General features: G+C 35.8%; 1 protein-coding gene across 8 annotated transcripts; it reads left to right on the top strand.

The window, feature by feature from the left end:
- Window positions 1–559: 559 nt before the first annotated feature.
- LOC113739541 (uncharacterized) lies at window positions 560–16,280 on the top strand. Of its 8 annotated transcripts, XM_072046799.1 has the most exons (16): window positions 560–789; window positions 5,224–5,642; window positions 5,949–6,001; window positions 6,689–6,726; window positions 7,174–7,264; window positions 8,364–8,475; window positions 8,579–8,649; window positions 9,318–9,387; window positions 10,250–10,312; window positions 11,681–11,752; window positions 11,855–11,956; window positions 12,382–12,456; window positions 13,515–13,631; window positions 14,591–14,707; window positions 14,935–14,991; window positions 15,597–16,280. In XM_072046799.1, the coding sequence occupies exons 2-16, from the start codon at window positions 5,313–5,315 to the stop codon at window positions 15,651–15,653; spliced, it is 1,425 nt and encodes a 474-aa protein (XP_071902900.1). In that variant the 5' UTR covers window positions 560–789; window positions 5,224–5,312; the 3' UTR covers window positions 15,654–16,280. The 8 variants fall into 8 exon arrangements, 6 of the variants coding, with proteins under 6 accessions (XP_071902900.1, XP_071902903.1, XP_071902901.1 ...); XM_072046802.1 differs by lacking the exon at window positions 560–789 and having other exon boundaries at window positions 4,881–5,631; XM_072046800.1 differs by lacking the exon at window positions 560–789 and having other exon boundaries at window positions 4,881–5,642; window positions 10,253–10,312.
- The last annotated feature ends 372 nt before the right edge of the window (window positions 16,281–16,652 follow it).

Raw genomic sequence — 16,652 nt, 5'->3', positions numbered from 1 at the left:
TGAGATTCTTATAGGTCTAAGCTTGAGGAGAAAACAGAATTTGTTCGGTTGAAGGGGAAAGAGGACTTACCACATCTGTTCGATTGAAGATTTGCAGACGACGGTGATGGAGGATTCTGGGGAGGTGATGGCGGCTTCCTTCGAGCGGCGGCGGCTTCAGTGGCGGTGAGCGCAAAAACGAACAGCAGCGGCAAAAGAGATGCGCCGATGCTCTTTCCCCTCTTTCTCTCGTCCTTCGTCCAGACCTCTTTTCTTCCTCCTCTGTTTTCCAATTCCTCCGCAGCTCCTCCTCTGCTTTTCTTGTTTTTACTTCGTTCGTTTTTCCCATTTCTTCTTAGCTGAAAAACCTCTGGCCCTCTTTCAAGTTTTCTATCCGAAGCTTTTTCCTTCCTTACTCTGTATCCGGCCACAATTTAGATTTGCAACTCTTGCGTTGCCTCACCTGAGCTGACGCTAATTTGGCACTAATTTGGGGAGTGGGAGTGTGGGAGGAAATTTTATTTGAAAATGGTGGCAGGCATCAATTTGACCTCGCCGAAGTCCACTTTATTGCCAAATCATTCATCTTCAGGAGAATCAAACACTACTGCTTTCCTTGGTGGGTCACCTTTAAATGGCTTATCTTTTCAATTAAAACCCAAAGTAATCAAGAATGTCAATTTGGTAGTTGCTTCCGGAAAAGCCATCAGCAGCACGAGTGGTAGCAGTGGCGGAAGGTTCTACTTCAATATCACTGGGTTTCCTTTCCCTCTTGGTCCTTTCCTGAATAGGCGGACAATCAGAACTGAGGTTAGTAATCTGCGCCCTCGTTTTTTCAGTCCTGGCTCTTGACCTTTCTGCATCAGAGCAATAATCCTGTCTAGTTGAATTTCTGCTTTGCTGCCGTTTTTCTTGTGGGTTAGTTTCGTGAGTCCTGTGCATATACTGTCCATCGATCATCCAATGAAAGGTTAGTTTCGTGCTCTTGACCGATAAAGGGTAAGTAATGATAAATAATGTAAGGAAAGGTAAGTAATGATAAAGGGTGTTCTTTGTTACAAATGGTGAAAGAGGGAGGAGGAGGAAGAAGAAAGAAAAAGGGAAAGGAAGGAGAGTGGAGGTGGAGGTGATGGCGGTGGGTGGCAATGTAGGTGATGGATGGTTGTGGGTGAAGAAGAATGAGGGCATAAATTTTTTAACTATTGTGTAGACGAAATTACCCCTTAAAAAGTGATTTTCCGTCTCTCCTAACGGCACAAATACACGGAGTGACCAAAATGGTATAGATTTACTAGTTCAGTGACATTTCGCGCTAATAAAAAAGTTTAGTGACCAAAACCGGCACTTTGAAATAGTTTAGTGACATTTCGCGCAATTCGCTCTTAATTTTATATGGAATCCAATATTTTTGTTGATCTTTGTTTTCTATTTTTTGGTATTAAAATTAACAATAAATAAAAAAGAAATGGCCCAAAGGCACTATTAAATTATAATAATTCCACTACTCTAAAAATTTATAAATTCTAAATGAATTATTTCAACATTTTCTTTACTATCTTTTAAATCTAAATCCATAATAACATATCATCAAAAATATCATATCATAGTAATAAAATTATTAATATAACTGTTTATCAAATAGTAAATATGGACATGAAGAATGTGGCACCTTTTTCTTATAATTATACTAAATAATCTTATAATTGTATAGGAAAATAAATTAAAACTCATTCCACAAATGCATTTTTTGATATTCATTTAAAAAATTGTCCAAGTCAATATTATTTTAAGGTTTTGTTACTAAAACTATGAAATCAATGGAAGTAAGTGTAATTTTTCAAACCTTATGGGAGCTCAGTGAAATTGTTAGAAATCTCAGGAGAGGTTTCTGAAATTATCCCTTTAAAGTATTATTTTAAATAATTACTGTAACACTTTATAGTGATGTATTAAGATAAAAAAACTATATTAAAAAATATATTTGCAATGCAAATAAATAACTTTGTGTAAATAATAGCTATTCTTTAAAAATCGATGTCAAATGAATATTCTCTAAAAATTATACTATAAAACTTTTCCAACATAAATAAAAATCCAATCAAGCCTTGGTTGGTAATAGGCCAATTATGTCCAAATAATTAACCAACCTGTCTTTGGTAAGTTGGCAATCAAAAGGGATTTAAAATCCTTCTTTGGGCTATAGGTTACCATTAAAAAAATCCAGAAAGTGTATTCTTTAAAGGCCCTGTTTATATGATGGAAAAGCAGTGAAAGAAAGCGTGCCTTGTGAAAAGTGAAATGAAGTGACATATAGAAAAATAAAACAAACGCCTTATTTAGATTGCAATTTTTCTCTAAAAAATTTATACATTTTTTGTGGATACATTTCTCAATTATTTTTTCACCTCACATACATCAAATCACTACAATATAATTTTCTATAAAAACTCTAGAAAATAATAATCTAAACAAGATCTAAGTTTTTTGCTTGTGTTTGGTTATAAAGAAAATGATGCAAAAAAATACAAATGCTTGTGCCTGTTTAATTGAAAAGTCATGAAAAAAAATTGGCTAGTTTGTTTGTTAATTAAAAAAAATTCCATATTGAATTTCTTCTTTTTTGTATTTAAAGTTAAAATATATAAAAACATGTAATATATATAGTTTTGCATATTAGAAGAGTTGTTTACCTCAAATCTACTCACATTCTTTAACAATAAGTTTATATATAAATATATAGATATATAACATATATATATATGTATTATTTGCATGTGTATGAGCCATTTCACACATATATAGATATAAAAAAGAATATAAAATGTAATATAAATTAAACAAATTACTAATTTATTAATTGTATAAAATAAGGATAAAATATGTAATAATTTTATTATAAGTTGTAAGATGTTCAAATTTATGTAGCTCTTTAGGGTGGAATAAATAGTTTAGAAAGGAAAAATTGAAAAAGAAATTCAATTGTTTGAAACATTTCTATATTAATTTGTACATAAAAAAGTTTTACAAGGAAAAGAGTTGCTACAAAAAAAATGTGGTGGGCATTATAAATTTCCGGTTAAAAACTCGTAGAGAAGTTATTTTCTTCCATTATCCTTCCCTTTTTCTCACCACCAAACACTAACTACGTAGTTAAAAATTAAAATTTATGGATAGAATACTATTAGGAAAAATTATTTAAAATAATACTATTTCACTTTTCATGACAATGTATGTAAGATAAATAGGTGGTTAAGAAGATAAAAATGTAATTTAGATATAATATTTATTATAAAATCAATTTATTTTTGCAAATAATACCCCGTCTAAAGAAATCTGCCCTTTTTTTGTGCTTCGAAAGCAAGCCTCATTCTTGTGAACGTTTCTTTTCCCATGTAAAGCCAAATAATATATCAATGAACTGTGTTTTTTTATTTTTATTAAAATCCATACAGAAAAATACACGAAACATAAACCTTACCAAGTGGTTCCAAAATCAATTTATATGCATAAAATCGAACACATCTTAACATATTAAATGCAATCATGCAAAATCTTAATTGTGCTTAATTACCTAATGCCCAAACAAAATGCGCTAGGATAGTCATTTTTAAGAAATAAAAAGTTTTCTTAAATTATAAACACGTTTTCTAACAAATTTTTTATTTTGTTTGGGTACCTTTTCATCTCATGTACATCATGATACAGAATTGTTACAGCATATTTAATTTTAAATAACCGGCCAACTGATAGCAGTTCTTTCTCGAGGCAGAACTACTGTCAAACTCAAAGATAGAATAACAATTAATTGTACTACTTTTGTGCTCCTATAATTATTGTATTTAGTCTCAAGATTTCCAAAATTTTCCAATCTAAGATAGATCAAATTTCATCATCTTCTTTGACTAAAAAATATGTATCTTTTGTAGTTAAAACCACCGTCAAACCTCATCATCGTCAATTGTTGTTTTTAGATGAAAATTCTGTTGATAGTCAAGTTTTTAAAGAACTTCCTTGTAGTTTTACTAAACTAGAAAAAGTAGCAGAATTTTGTTTGAAATAAGAAGACAAGTGAAAAACGATATCGGATGTCGGTGATGAAAAAGAAGATAAGGTGAGAAGGTGCATTATACGGAATGATGAGGAAGGAATGGAGGCAGTCCGATAAAGATGTAGGAGTGATCAAGAGAGAAAGTAGAGTAGGAAGCAAGATTTAGGTGATAGAAGATTTCCATTTATTCTTGAATTTTTATATTTCATTTAGGGGATAATTTCAAAAACCTCTCATGAAGTTTATAACAATCGCAGCCACTTTTCCCTGATGTTTGAAAAATTACGAAAAATCTCTTATAAAAAGTATGATGGAAGGAAAAAGAAAATCAATGAATATCCAATATTACCCCTATTTGATATGTAAAACAAATTAGATGCTAAAAAGTCAACTATCACCGTTATCCGTTAGGTGAAAATTTTAAATTCGTTTTTTTTTGCAGGAAAATTTAGAACCATGTTTTGAAAGCATTCTTTTTTGTTACTTAGGTCATTTTTGTTGGTTAAGTAATTTTTTAAAATATTTATTTTAACAAATGCAGCCCTAATTGGTTGGTAGATTTTTTATAAATTGATTAATAAATCTACTTAAAAAAATTAGGAATGCTGTATAATATACTAGATTAGATGACGCTAGAATTTTATGATAAAGAAGTATCGCTAAAAAAGAATTTTCATTTTTCTCTTTTAAAATTATTTTTCACATAAAATTTGTAAAGTTTGTGAAGGCTATTATGGTATTATCATAGCATCAAGAAAGGTAAGTGTAATTTTTATAACCTTAGGGGAGGTGACTGCAATTATAATAACCAAGTATGAAATTATCCCTTTATTTGGGAATCAAATTTGGTAATTAACCAGGTATGGTCGAGAATTGAGATTTGAGAGTCACCGCATTTTTAGATTTCATTCCAATTTTTCAATACTCATACCCTTTTGTGATTTCGTTCCAAATTTCAATACCATGCCCTTTTGTCCAGCAACAAGTATGACGGTGATTCCAATTCTTGATTCCCAAACTCTCTTACCAAGCGGCCCTAGTAGAACAAAGGAATCACAGGCATAAACATGAAGGACTCGTGAAAGTAAAGTACGGGGATTAATCATTAAAGTGCTAGTAGTAGTACGACTAAAGAGAATGAAGTGTAACAGGAGGCACGGCTTCTTTCTTATCCATCTGTCTGGATTTATTCTCAGTTAAAGAGGCTTCCGGTGGTGGACATCGAGCCACCAACGAGTTCTCAACTCCAGAGTTTGAAGACCAGGAAAGACAGGGTGCATTGAAGATGACCATGCCCGCAACGGCTTCTTCTCCACGCATCGTAGTTGTGCATGGAAGCACTGCATACACTACCACCGCCGCAAAAGGGAACAACGATTCCTCCAGGAAGCACCGCGTCGTCAACATATCATCTCCTTTTTTCTCATTTGCTGTTGATTATTCGCGTAATTCGAGGGGACCGCACCCGCACCGGCTTATTGGATTTCGATTACACTGTTCCGATTCGGGAAATTCATCATCATCTTCTCCCTCTTCAAGTTCAACTCCAAACCCCCCGGCTCGGGGCTTTGGTCCAAAACCCAGTCCTCCATTGTCTACTACTAGTAAGGATAAGGTATCCTTAGGTTGTTTGACAACCGTATTTAATTTAATCTAGTAGAACTGGTTCAAAAAAAAAAAAGGGGTAACTGGAGCTTGCCTTGCCTTGCTTGGTATCTCTTTGCTGATGGTCAGTTACTTACTAGTACTACATCCTAATTCCTAACTAACTAGCACTTGGTTGCTTCACCTATGACACCAAATTCGGTGTAGAACTCGTATGTTTTCATTGCCAACTCTATAGCAGTCACCAAAATGTGATTCAGTCTTTTGCTTTATTGCCTGACCAATAGGCTTTCTCCTTGTTTTTGACTCTCATCAGAAACCAACGAGAATGAGAATGGATGACAGCAAGAGTTCGGTGCCACCAATAAGGTAGCTACAATCCTTCCCATTTTCTGTGTTATTATACTCTATCATCTTTCTTTTCCTTCCCCCTCCCCCTTCCAAGGCTGTACGACCCTTCTCCCATCACATAACAGACGTTGAAAAAGCATTATTGCATTGTAGTACTATCATATTGCTGGCATTCAATTATTTCCCCCCACGCCTATCTTGATTCTTTTTATCATAGTTGTCACGTTGTGCGACTTTAAACTTTGTCATGTGGTACTTTCTATGTCGTTAACCCCGTTTTGCTGTCTACCTCCTTATTTACAATCGATTGTTGAGATTCCTGTAGAGCGTGCAATTCTATATTACTTTGCATGACAACATTTTGTCCCCCCCCCCCTCTTCGGGGTGCAAGAATTAGATGTCTTTTAAAAGCCAAAACTCAAACATTGCTGGGTTCTAAGGAAATGCAGGTCTAACTATAACTGAATATTGATATCAATAGTTCAAAAGCCTGAATTGAGATTGAGAGGCAAATGGGGAAATTAGCTAATTGGGTGTACCTACTATATGTCTAGTTGCAAGGAAAGTTTATTGACCCACTCCATCTTTTTTCTATATTTTTGAACACTTAAATGGATTCATGAGCCAGTGTTAGCTTTGTGTAGTTTTCATCTAAAATCATTTGCACATAACCTGTTTTCTGATTTTTACTATTATTTGGTGCAGGAAATCATCCTCTAATCGCTCCAACAACATTCCTAATCGTGAGTAAACATTACTTCTTTCTCTCGGTTTGTTTGCGCGCTTGTGTGGTTAATGTTACTTGCGTTCGAGCTGATTCTTGTTGCTGCATAAATAATATTATTGATCAGTCAGCCGAAGCCAAATCTTGATTCAAGTGAGTCAGTATGACCTGTCAACTTTATTCGTTGCTATTGCGATTGTTCTTTTCTGTCTCTTGTTAAAAATTAAACAAAGAAACTTTGATATAGCCAACTATGGGCAATCATCCATGTTTTCCCTATTTATTAATTTGTTGGACCCCTGAAACCACAAGTGTTTTGTTTGAATCTTCTTGGTTTTTGAAACTTATGTCCACAATGATCAGCCAGGTGAATCTTCTTGCTGGTTCAACAGATTGTGTTTCTAAATCTTCTTGATCGAGATAGTTCTACACCATCATTAATACTGTTCCTCCTCTGGTTCAACAGAGGCACCGCTTTTGAGTTCTCAAAGTGATGGAAGATCAGGGAATATTCCCATGGACTTTCAGTTTGAGGAACGGCTAGAAGCAGTTAAAAGGTGCTCCGTACTATGACCTTTATTGTTGATTTAATGTCTTCATTCTTGTTTACTGTAATAGACTGCTGTTCATGTCGACCAAGTTTGATTTTCTTTACATGCACAAATGCTGGTGCAGTTGCTGTGCCACAGTTGTTGTTGTGTCCCAGAACAGCTTGTCTTTTTCCCTTTTCCTTTTCTTATCTAAATGTACAATTCCGGCTCTTGTATTAGAGTTCCATCAAGTCTCACATCTGTTAAGCACAATGTATTATCCCTTGATCGTTTGAATGACAGCACCATGAGAAATCACCTTTACTATGATAGCTAAAAATTATAAAGGTTTTCGAGTTGATTATAATGGTGTCTTATTTTCTGCCACCATCAAAACTGTAAGTACACGTGCAATCTTTATCTTGGAAATTGTTTAGCCCTTTGTCAGACTTAACTGCAGAATTTCCCCTTACCAAGACCATGGCATATGTGTCATCCTAGTAGCTAATTGCCAAATTGTTGATTTTCTGTTGCATTTGCTTTCGACGTTTTCCTTGTTAACCATCTGCATTTAAACAACTACTTCCTCCATCCCATTGAAAGTGTCATGCTTTCTATTTTGGTCTGTCCCAAAATATGTCACTTTCTAAATATGGCAAACAATTTTTCATCTAGTTTCCATTTATACCTTCCAATTAATCTCAGGTGCTGGCCCATCAGATTTCTTTTGACTTTTGTTAAGAATCCATGTGTGAATTGCACCACCTTGATACATGTGATGGAAAAAAGGAGCATGTTTGCACACATTTGCGTTTCATGTGAGTATGAACTGACAAAGGAAATGAGTTGGGCCCCATGTGTTTTGTTGTCTTGTACACAATTTTAGAGCATGAATTGCACTAACTCTAGTATCAACAGAGCGTGCAACAAACTCTTGGCTCTTTTATCAACAGAGCGTGCAACATCAATTTTGTTTGACTTATGCCATTTCTTATCACCAGTATATTGAAGGGTAAATAGAGAAACTAAAGCAACATTTGGGCACTGTTTAAAAAAAGCACAAGTCCCTAAACACGTCAATGAATTTGGGACAGAGGGAGTATTTATTGAATAATGCTTCTTTAAGTTTTAGGTCAGCACTCCAGCAAAAACAGGCAGAAGAAGAGGAACAATATGGAGCAATTGATTACGAGACTCCAACTGTGCCCACAAGTAATACTGTTGGACTGGGTACTAAGGTAATACTCCAGCATGAGCTGATGTATTTTTTGACTACGGTCTAAAAGGCAGTGTAGTTTACACCTCTGATATGATCTGTTATTATGATTTTGAATTGGACAGATTGGAGCTGCAGTCACAGCCTTGATCTTTGGACTTGTTTTTGCTTTTGGGGACTTTCTTCCCTCTGAAAAGTAAGGCTTATGCAGTTCCTCAAGCTTTAGTTCAAAATTCATTCAGATCTTCTATAGTTTGTCTAATGTGTAATTTCCTTTTACCATATGTTAGTGTTAGTCCTCCTGTTTCTTTCATGTCAATATAGACATCATACTGAAGAGTAGGAGATGCATTTGCTAGTCATGCAGGAAAAATGTTCCCTGGTTGTACTGGGGTGGATAATTTCTTCTCGCGAAAGTACATAATGGCCTATTAATGGTTAATAAATTGTTGCCAAATTTCCTTGACTGGTCTAAATTGGAAGGTTATGGGAAGGAAAGTTCTCTATTTGTAACTCATTTGATTCGTTTGTGAAATACATGAATTCTGATGCATCTTTACTTCATTGGGCTCATTTTGGGACTATGAATTGCATGATCATGTTCACGAGTTCTATGAAAACAGAAAGCATTTCTCTCGAGGTGCTGCTTAAATATGCCTGTGCTCTTATATGGCTTGCAACAACTGCTTAGCTAAAATAAAGCAAAATCCACCTTCTACTTGAGAATCAATTCACACAGGCTTCAAAATAACTAAGCATTATAGTGTATCCTGTATTTTTACTGTCATTTGTCCTTCAGAACTATCCACCGGTTGTGGTACTGAAAGAGGCAACTTGATCATGATTTTTCTTTTTTTGTTCCAGAATTACTCCGACCGAAGAAGCCACCACTGTTGTTGAAAAATTTTCAGCTAAAGAGAGAGAAAGTCTAAAGGTAAAATGCTGGACATGTCTAGAAATTTACTTTTCCAGACAGCTTGCAATTTTCCCCCCCAGACGGTTTGAAATTTACTTTTCTTTTCTAGTTTAGAACGCACAAAAAGTATGCCTTTATGTAGTTTGCTAGAAAAAGTGTGCTTAGAAATGTACAGTAAGTTAAGTTTGGGATGTTATTAGAGGAAAGTAAAGAAGAGAAAATCTAAGTTAGGAGAGAAAAAGAAGAGAAATTTTTTAAGTTCTCTCTTTGTTTGGATGTTTGGGAAAGAAATTGGATGAGTTAGGTTGTGCACATAAGTAGATTTTTCTTCTTCCATAGCTTTGTACGGAAAAAAAAGGCATTTTGTTAAAAGGAATTTACTAATAGCATTTTGTTAAAAAAATGGTTCATCCATATATGCCTTCATACATATAGTCTGTTAACCTGTTTCATAAAAAAGTTTTGTTGTAGCATCTGCCCAACAAGATTCTTGAAATCTGTGGTTGAAGAATCATGTGAACAGAAGTTAGGGAAGAGCAGCATTTGATTAAATGTGGATTTAGCATTTGTGCATCTTGTTCAAATGCTGCTCTCAAATGGGCTGTCAACACTACACCAAACTGGGTCTTAACATGTTCCTGGTGTATAATAAATAGGTTAGTCAGATGTAGAGCCTTTGCCAATTATGTTTGGCTATTATGCTGATTTTAGTTAAGAAACTATTTTGGACGAATTGTTGGTGCAGTTGAATGGTAAATGTTGTTGATTCATTGTTGGATGTTGTGTTTTAAAGGCCTCACTTAGATATACCTTTTTTTTTGTTGTTAAGTGCAAAGTTATTGTATGCATTTGGATACTATACCATTTGATTCTTTTCCAGAAGAGGCTGCAGCAATTTGAGCAGACGCTGAGCATCTCCCAAGACAATCCCATTGCTCTTGAAGTGAGTTTTGATGTTTGAGATTCATATGTATGGCCTCATCTGAATGTGCTCTGTATGGTCTCAAGTGTCTGCACAGTCATTTGATTAACTTTTGTGGTGTATCATTGAATTCGTGTCATTGTACTCATTTGAGGCTTTTCCCCGTTTAAAATCGTCTCTCTGATAACCTACAGCAAACCAAAATATCACATGGTGAACACGCTTCATGGCGACGTGTTCACTGCAACTAGTGACTTAAGGCCAGTGGTAATTTGTTTTAGTATTAGCTACGTTCATCATGGAAAGGTTTCTATATACCTCCATAACAATATCGAGGTGGGGTTCCCTGGTTCCTGAAATTAACTGCACCTGAGTACCAGTTTTCATGCACCCCACCTCCACACCCTCCCCCCCACCCCAAAAAAGAAAAAAAAATCCATATTTTTTGCTTGACTTCTCACTCAGTACCCTGTTGACATAATCCTGTCAAGTCCACAATTCTTTTGGGTAGTCTTCTCAGCTGGAATTTGGCAAAACTATGTGAACCTCCATAAGTTTTAGGCTAGACAGCCCTCAGACACAATCAGTTAGTTACTAGCTTTCATATCTCGTCATATCCATTTTCTTGCAAATTCCAAAGCCAAAATGACAAATTACAATGCTTACAAACTTTAGATAGACAATTTTTTGAGCATATGGCTTCTTAAAAATGCATCCATCCTCGAACCAGGTGGACTGAGGAGGTGGGAAGGGATGAGGCTCCAGGTGGATGGTGAGGCAGGAAAAGACGGGGAATAGTAGTGAAACAGTGGTGGATTAAATTCAAGTATGTATTTAACATCATTATAAGTATAGAACTCAATGACAGGTTGACGGTTATGTGTGGCATCAGCTAGCATAATGTATCAAACTGGAACAAAATGAACTCTCCCAATTCTAGCATTCCAGAATAGTCCTTATTGTGTTCTTGAATCACAGCTGGTGCATGGTGTTTCATTTTTTTTTTTTAGGCTGAGGTGGGGTGGGGAGTGGATATTTGCTTCTTGGCAGCCTAGCAAGTAGTCTTTTTTCTTCCTGTATTTGCTCTGATAGCACCGCAGGTTTTGCCTGGTTAAGAATGATATGTAGGCCTCTTATAAGTTGCTTAGGAAGTCAGAATTTCCCTCATCTTCTTTCCGAAAGGCCCTCTCAATATACCCATCTCCCTGCATTATTGAACATTTAGTTTACTGTGGATAAAATGAATGCATATAACAACTGCCAACACTCTTATAATACTTGTCTTGTCCATTCTGTTTAATTATTACCACCACATAGAACGGTATTGTCTTTTTACCTTTTCCAATTTTTGAACATTCATGGTTTCAAACTTCTGAATTTGGTTTTCAGGGGGCTGCAGTAACACTAGCTGAATTAGGAGAGTATGATCGAGCTGCCTCACTCCTTGAGGATTTGACGAAGGTATTTCTTGATTAACCTGTTATAACTTACACAGAAATATTAGTCTTCCGATTTTTTTTAGTCCATCACTCTTATTACGAATTTACCTTGTTTGTTCTTCAGAAGAAACCAAGTGATCCTGATGTTTTCCGATTGCTAGGAGAAGTTAAATATGAACTCAAGGATTATGAAGGAAGTGCCAGGGCCTATAGAAATTCGGCAATGGTTAGTGCTATTTGTATTCAGTGGACGCTTCACATTCTGTGATAGTTGATGCTGTAAAAGTTTCCATATTATAGACTAGGTTCGAGGGACAATGACTTGTATGAGATACTTGGTAGAAGGTTACCGTAGATGGTTTTCACCATAAAAACCAGGGAAAGCTTCTTGTTGTGATGATTTGTGTGGTGTTGCTATCAAGCTGTTGTCAGGTCATGCACTGGAGCACCCTTTTGAAGTTCTTTTCAATGCATGTCTTTTGTAGTTTGGCTTTTTACTTTGATTTGCCTTTTTTTCATAGTTAGTTAGAACAACCAGTTCTGTTTGGTGCCATGCAGAGAAAGCCACTGTGAAAAATCTATTGCTTGATGTCAGTACCTTGTTTAATACATAATTGAAGAAATGTTCAAGGCTTAAACATATTTTTACAGGTGTCAAAAACTATTGACTTTGAAGTAACTCGTGGTCTTACAAATGCACTGCTCGCTGCCAAGAAACCTGGCGAGGTTGGTTGACCTACTAATGTAAAATGCATAAACATGTTACATGCAGTCTTCTTGCAGCAGTTGTACTTGCAGTCTTCTCTTGTGTCACTATTTCCTTCACTTTCCTAATAGTATTAATAATTATATGCTTATTATAATATTGTAGCTTTGTTTTACTTATACTTTCATTCTTGTTTGATATATTTATTTATTCATTTATTTGCCCCATTAGGAAATTCATGACAAACTATATAGCATGAGAAAATACCATATGCCTGTCGTAATCAAAAGTTTATATAAATATTATTTAAACAGATATTAGCAAACTCTAGAATTGTAAATTACTTAATATCTAAAAGTACATACCAAATAAACTAAGTGACTAGTATTTTTATTTATGCTTTTATTATGCATAGTTGATTAAACATTATGTTACTAAGATCTGCATTCTGTTTCTATTAATAATTAATTATGTATAAGCTGTAGATGTATTACTTTAAATACTATGTGAAGTATTCTATATGCATAGCTAATATATACTTTGTTACAACGTGGACTTTGTGAGCATTATTACTTCATATTAGAAAAAGTAAAAAAGATACAAATAAATAAAGAATAAGTTTGACAAGATTCAATACAATATTTAGATAATAATAGCATAGAGGAGAGATTAGTTGGTCACATGAGAGAAGAGAGAAAAATTAACTACAAAAAGAAAAGGGAGAAAAAAGAAATACAAATATTGTTGACATTGAAGTGGCACTTTTGTCCTAAACAAGTATCTGACTGCACAGCTGCAATTGTTGCGAAATAGATTCCTTCTTGCATCTGTTTAACTCTGTCTTGCCTCAGAAACTGGTTATCTAGACGATATGAATCAGTCAGCAGGACAGTTTAGTGACATCAATGATGACTGTGGGTCATTGCTGATGTTGCAAGTTTCACAAGTTATAACAATAACTGACTGAGTCGAATACAATTTTGGCAGTGACCTGCAGTGTACATTTTTGCGGAGTAGGTATTTTTCTTGCCCTTGTGTCTTGAATGGCAGTGCTATACTTTCCTTCTGCTCAATGCAGGCTGTCCAAATGCTTCTTCCAATTCGTGAGATGCTGAATAATGAGAAAAATGTTCACAATAATTTTGAGGCAGAGAGCAGCATAGTGGAGAAAAGCTCTCAATTGGATCCCATTCAAGTAAGCCTCTTCCTCTACCTATGATGTGCGGTATACTAATCAGTTGGTGTACTATTTTTCAGACGTCTTGGATTTACAGTGTCATGCTGGCCATTCATATGTGATGCGTTATTCTCGGTTAGATTTTGATATGGCCTTTTGTAAAGAGATTGAATGCTTAGCGCCTGGGCTATAATAGTTTTCAGGTACAAAGAAATCAACATAATGAAGTACCTAGGGTTTGATACATAATAAACATTCCATCATTTTTAACAGACGGACTGTGGATTTGATAACCAATCCTGCCATTCTGGGAATTGGTACTGTAGGAATATTTACCTGCTGTCCATGGGCTATGCCTTTTAGCCCTGAGTCTCCCTTCATAGACCAACTGTTTTGGAGGAACTGGGGCACTGGATTCTCACCAGTTTTTGAGTTCCTCAGGCTTCTTCCACGTCATTCACTACTGCTTTTTTAGATGAGCAACATGGTAATAAAGTAGAAAGATGAGGGCTTATTTATGGGCAATATTAAGCACATGCATGACAAGTAAACACTTGAATTAGAGAAGTTACCCCTTCCATCGAGTAGCCATGGACAAGTAATGTAGCCCTTCATTCTATACGTGCCAATCTAAACAACAGACACAGTCTATACCCAAGTTTTCTGCCGTCTAATGAGGGTAAAAGGCAATCTAGTTTTAGTTCTTCCCTCACATCCTGCATACCGTTGTCCGCAGGAATATGCCTGCTGCGTGTTGACAGTTGCATCTGTTACTTCAAACTCTGTTTGGAAAGTATTTGTGCATGTATTATATTTTACCCAATTTTTGAGATATCTCTCTCTCGCCTCCGTGTTTTGTAATTATCCTAATTAAAGAATTTTAATTTCCAACATGTGTTCTGTTTCATTCCCTGTTGCATATGTTTTTGATTGCGTATTCTGTTGGGGTAATGATTACTTTTGCATGTCTTCTATAGGTAGACCTACTTCTTGGAAAAGCCTACTCAGATTGGGGGCATGTCAGTGATGCTGTAGCTGTTTATGATCAAATTATTTCTAGCCATCCTGATGATTTTAGAGGTTACTTAGCAAAGGTGCGCCGATCCTTACACTAGATTGTCCAAAAGGATTTATTGCTTGATGTTTTACCTGATATTCCGAAATTCTTGAAAGTATTTTTGTTTTTCCCATTCATTGATTGGTTGACTGCGATTCTTTGTGAAATGAGTTCCTTTCATGTAACAGATATACACTCTTTTGAGTTTTTTTGAAGAAGGTAGAAATCTTGAAAGTCAGCATTTTGCTTGATTTTTTAATGCAGGGTATCATCTTGAAGGAAAATGGTAATGCCGGTGGTTCAGAAAGGATGTTCATGCAAGTATGTAAATGGCTTTCAGAATTTGACTCGCAATTGATGTTTTGCTAGTTGTTTGAATGAAACTCGCTTGGGAAGTTTCAAAGAAGTGACGAGTTTTTTGTTATATTTGAGAGACAAATCATAACAAGAGGCCACCTATTTGGAGCAAGGCCTGACACTTAAAAAAGAATGATGAGCTTAAACAAGTCAAGCTTGATTTCATCTAATGGATACATGAAGCTTGGTTTTTGGTACAGAGTCTCAACTGTTCTTGAAGAAAATGTATCCTGTGGTTTTCTTTGTGACCTTTGTTCTGCCAAATACCTTGATTAGATATGTGCATATGAACTCTTGCATATGAAGTTGTGATATTGTACATGTTTTGGAGCGATGTCAAGCTTTGTAGTTTAGTACGTGCATTCAGTCGGGTGTGCTTTACAGTTTGTTGTTAACAGATCATCAGTATCAAAGGATTTGAGAAAAATATACTTGTGCACACGATCAGAATTTGTTTGTATGCATTGTGCATGTGAAAAAGCAGAGCGAGTCAGTGAATGCAGTCAGAATTTTCGTTATTGGACTTGTAGGCCGAAGCAATAACGTGTTTGAAATATGCTTCTCAACAGGCTCGGTTCTTCGCTCCAGAGAAAGCCAAAGCACTGGTGGACAAATACTCAAGATGACATCTGCTTCTGCCTTCTTGTTGGTTTAACTGTGATTTGCTTGGGCGGAGGGACAGGCACGTATCTTGCTGTATAAACATGTACTGCTTTTGGGAGGTACTATTACTGTCTGGAAAATGCTTTCTCAATTGCACATGCTATGAGCGCAATCCAATCCAGTCCGGGCGGCATTTTACGAATTTGCCTTTACGATCGCACATGCTGCCTGCCATTACTATTTACTACTCGTGGTGAGATTAGCCGTTTGGGACTGCCATTATCTGCTGCAGTATTGGTTTTGTTTTAGGTGTGTGATTAGTACACAAGTACAATGGCGTGCGCACGGAGCCCAGCCGGCATAAATGTTACGAGGGATCGCAAATCATCACTGTACTGTATTGTATTGTGAGGACAAGGCCATGGAGCTGCCAACGGCAGTCAAAGAGTAATAGAGCGAGTAGTTTTCCCTAAAAAACTGCTGATGCGGAAGTGCGCTGACTTGGCTCAGTGCAGCCCAGCACATGATGTCACGTGGGCATGGTTATAATTATTGAACAAGTAAAAGCATCAAACTTGTAGCATCGTCGAGAATTAATTTGTGTTTTAATATTCATCACGTTATTCAATTATGAGCCTGGGTTTGCAGTCTCCGACTGTGTAAAAAAAAAAAAAAGAGAGTAATACTATTATGTCCATGGGTCATGTGAGCAACATTTGCAGTAATCTTAAAGTACAGAATGTGCTTTTAACGATTAAACGGGCAGTTTGTCGGCCAACTGAAGTGAAGTGAAGGGAGGTTAGTGTAATTTTTGAAACCTGATGGGAGGTTAGTGAAATAGTTAAAAATTTTAGGAGAGGTTTCTGAAATTATCACATCTTACATTTCCTCTCATGATTTTTCTGTAATACTTAATATTTTGCGCTGGCCAATTAAGCAATGGTGGAATCTGAACCTTCCCTTTCTAGTGGTGGCCCTGTTTAGAAGAGGAAAAATTTTTTTTTTTCTCCTTTTTTGGTGTA

The sequence above is a fragment of the Coffea arabica genome, chromosome 4e, assembly GCF_036785885.1.
Source record: "Coffea arabica cultivar ET-39 chromosome 4e, Coffea Arabica ET-39 HiFi, whole genome shotgun sequence".
NCBI classification, from domain to species: domain Eukaryota; kingdom Viridiplantae; phylum Streptophyta; class Magnoliopsida; order Gentianales; family Rubiaceae; genus Coffea; species Coffea arabica.
The sequence above is the reverse complement of the archived record's forward strand: the minus strand, read 5'-3'. Positions and strand labels throughout refer to the sequence as shown.

Excerpts from the sequence above, each read along its gene's own strand:
- LOC113739541 (XM_072046799.1), top strand. The coding sequence starts at position 5,313 with ATGACCATGCCCGCAACGGCTTCTTCTCCACGCATCGTAGTTGTGCAT. Across the intron at positions 9,388-10,249 it reads AAGAGAGAGAAAGTCTAAAG|AAGAGGCTGCAGCAATTTGA; the intron begins GTAAAATGCTGG and ends ATTCTTTTCCAG. Across the intron at positions 13,632-14,590 it reads CTCAATTGGATCCCATTCAA|GTAGACCTACTTCTTGGAAA; the intron begins GTAAGCCTCTTC and ends TGTCTTCTATAG.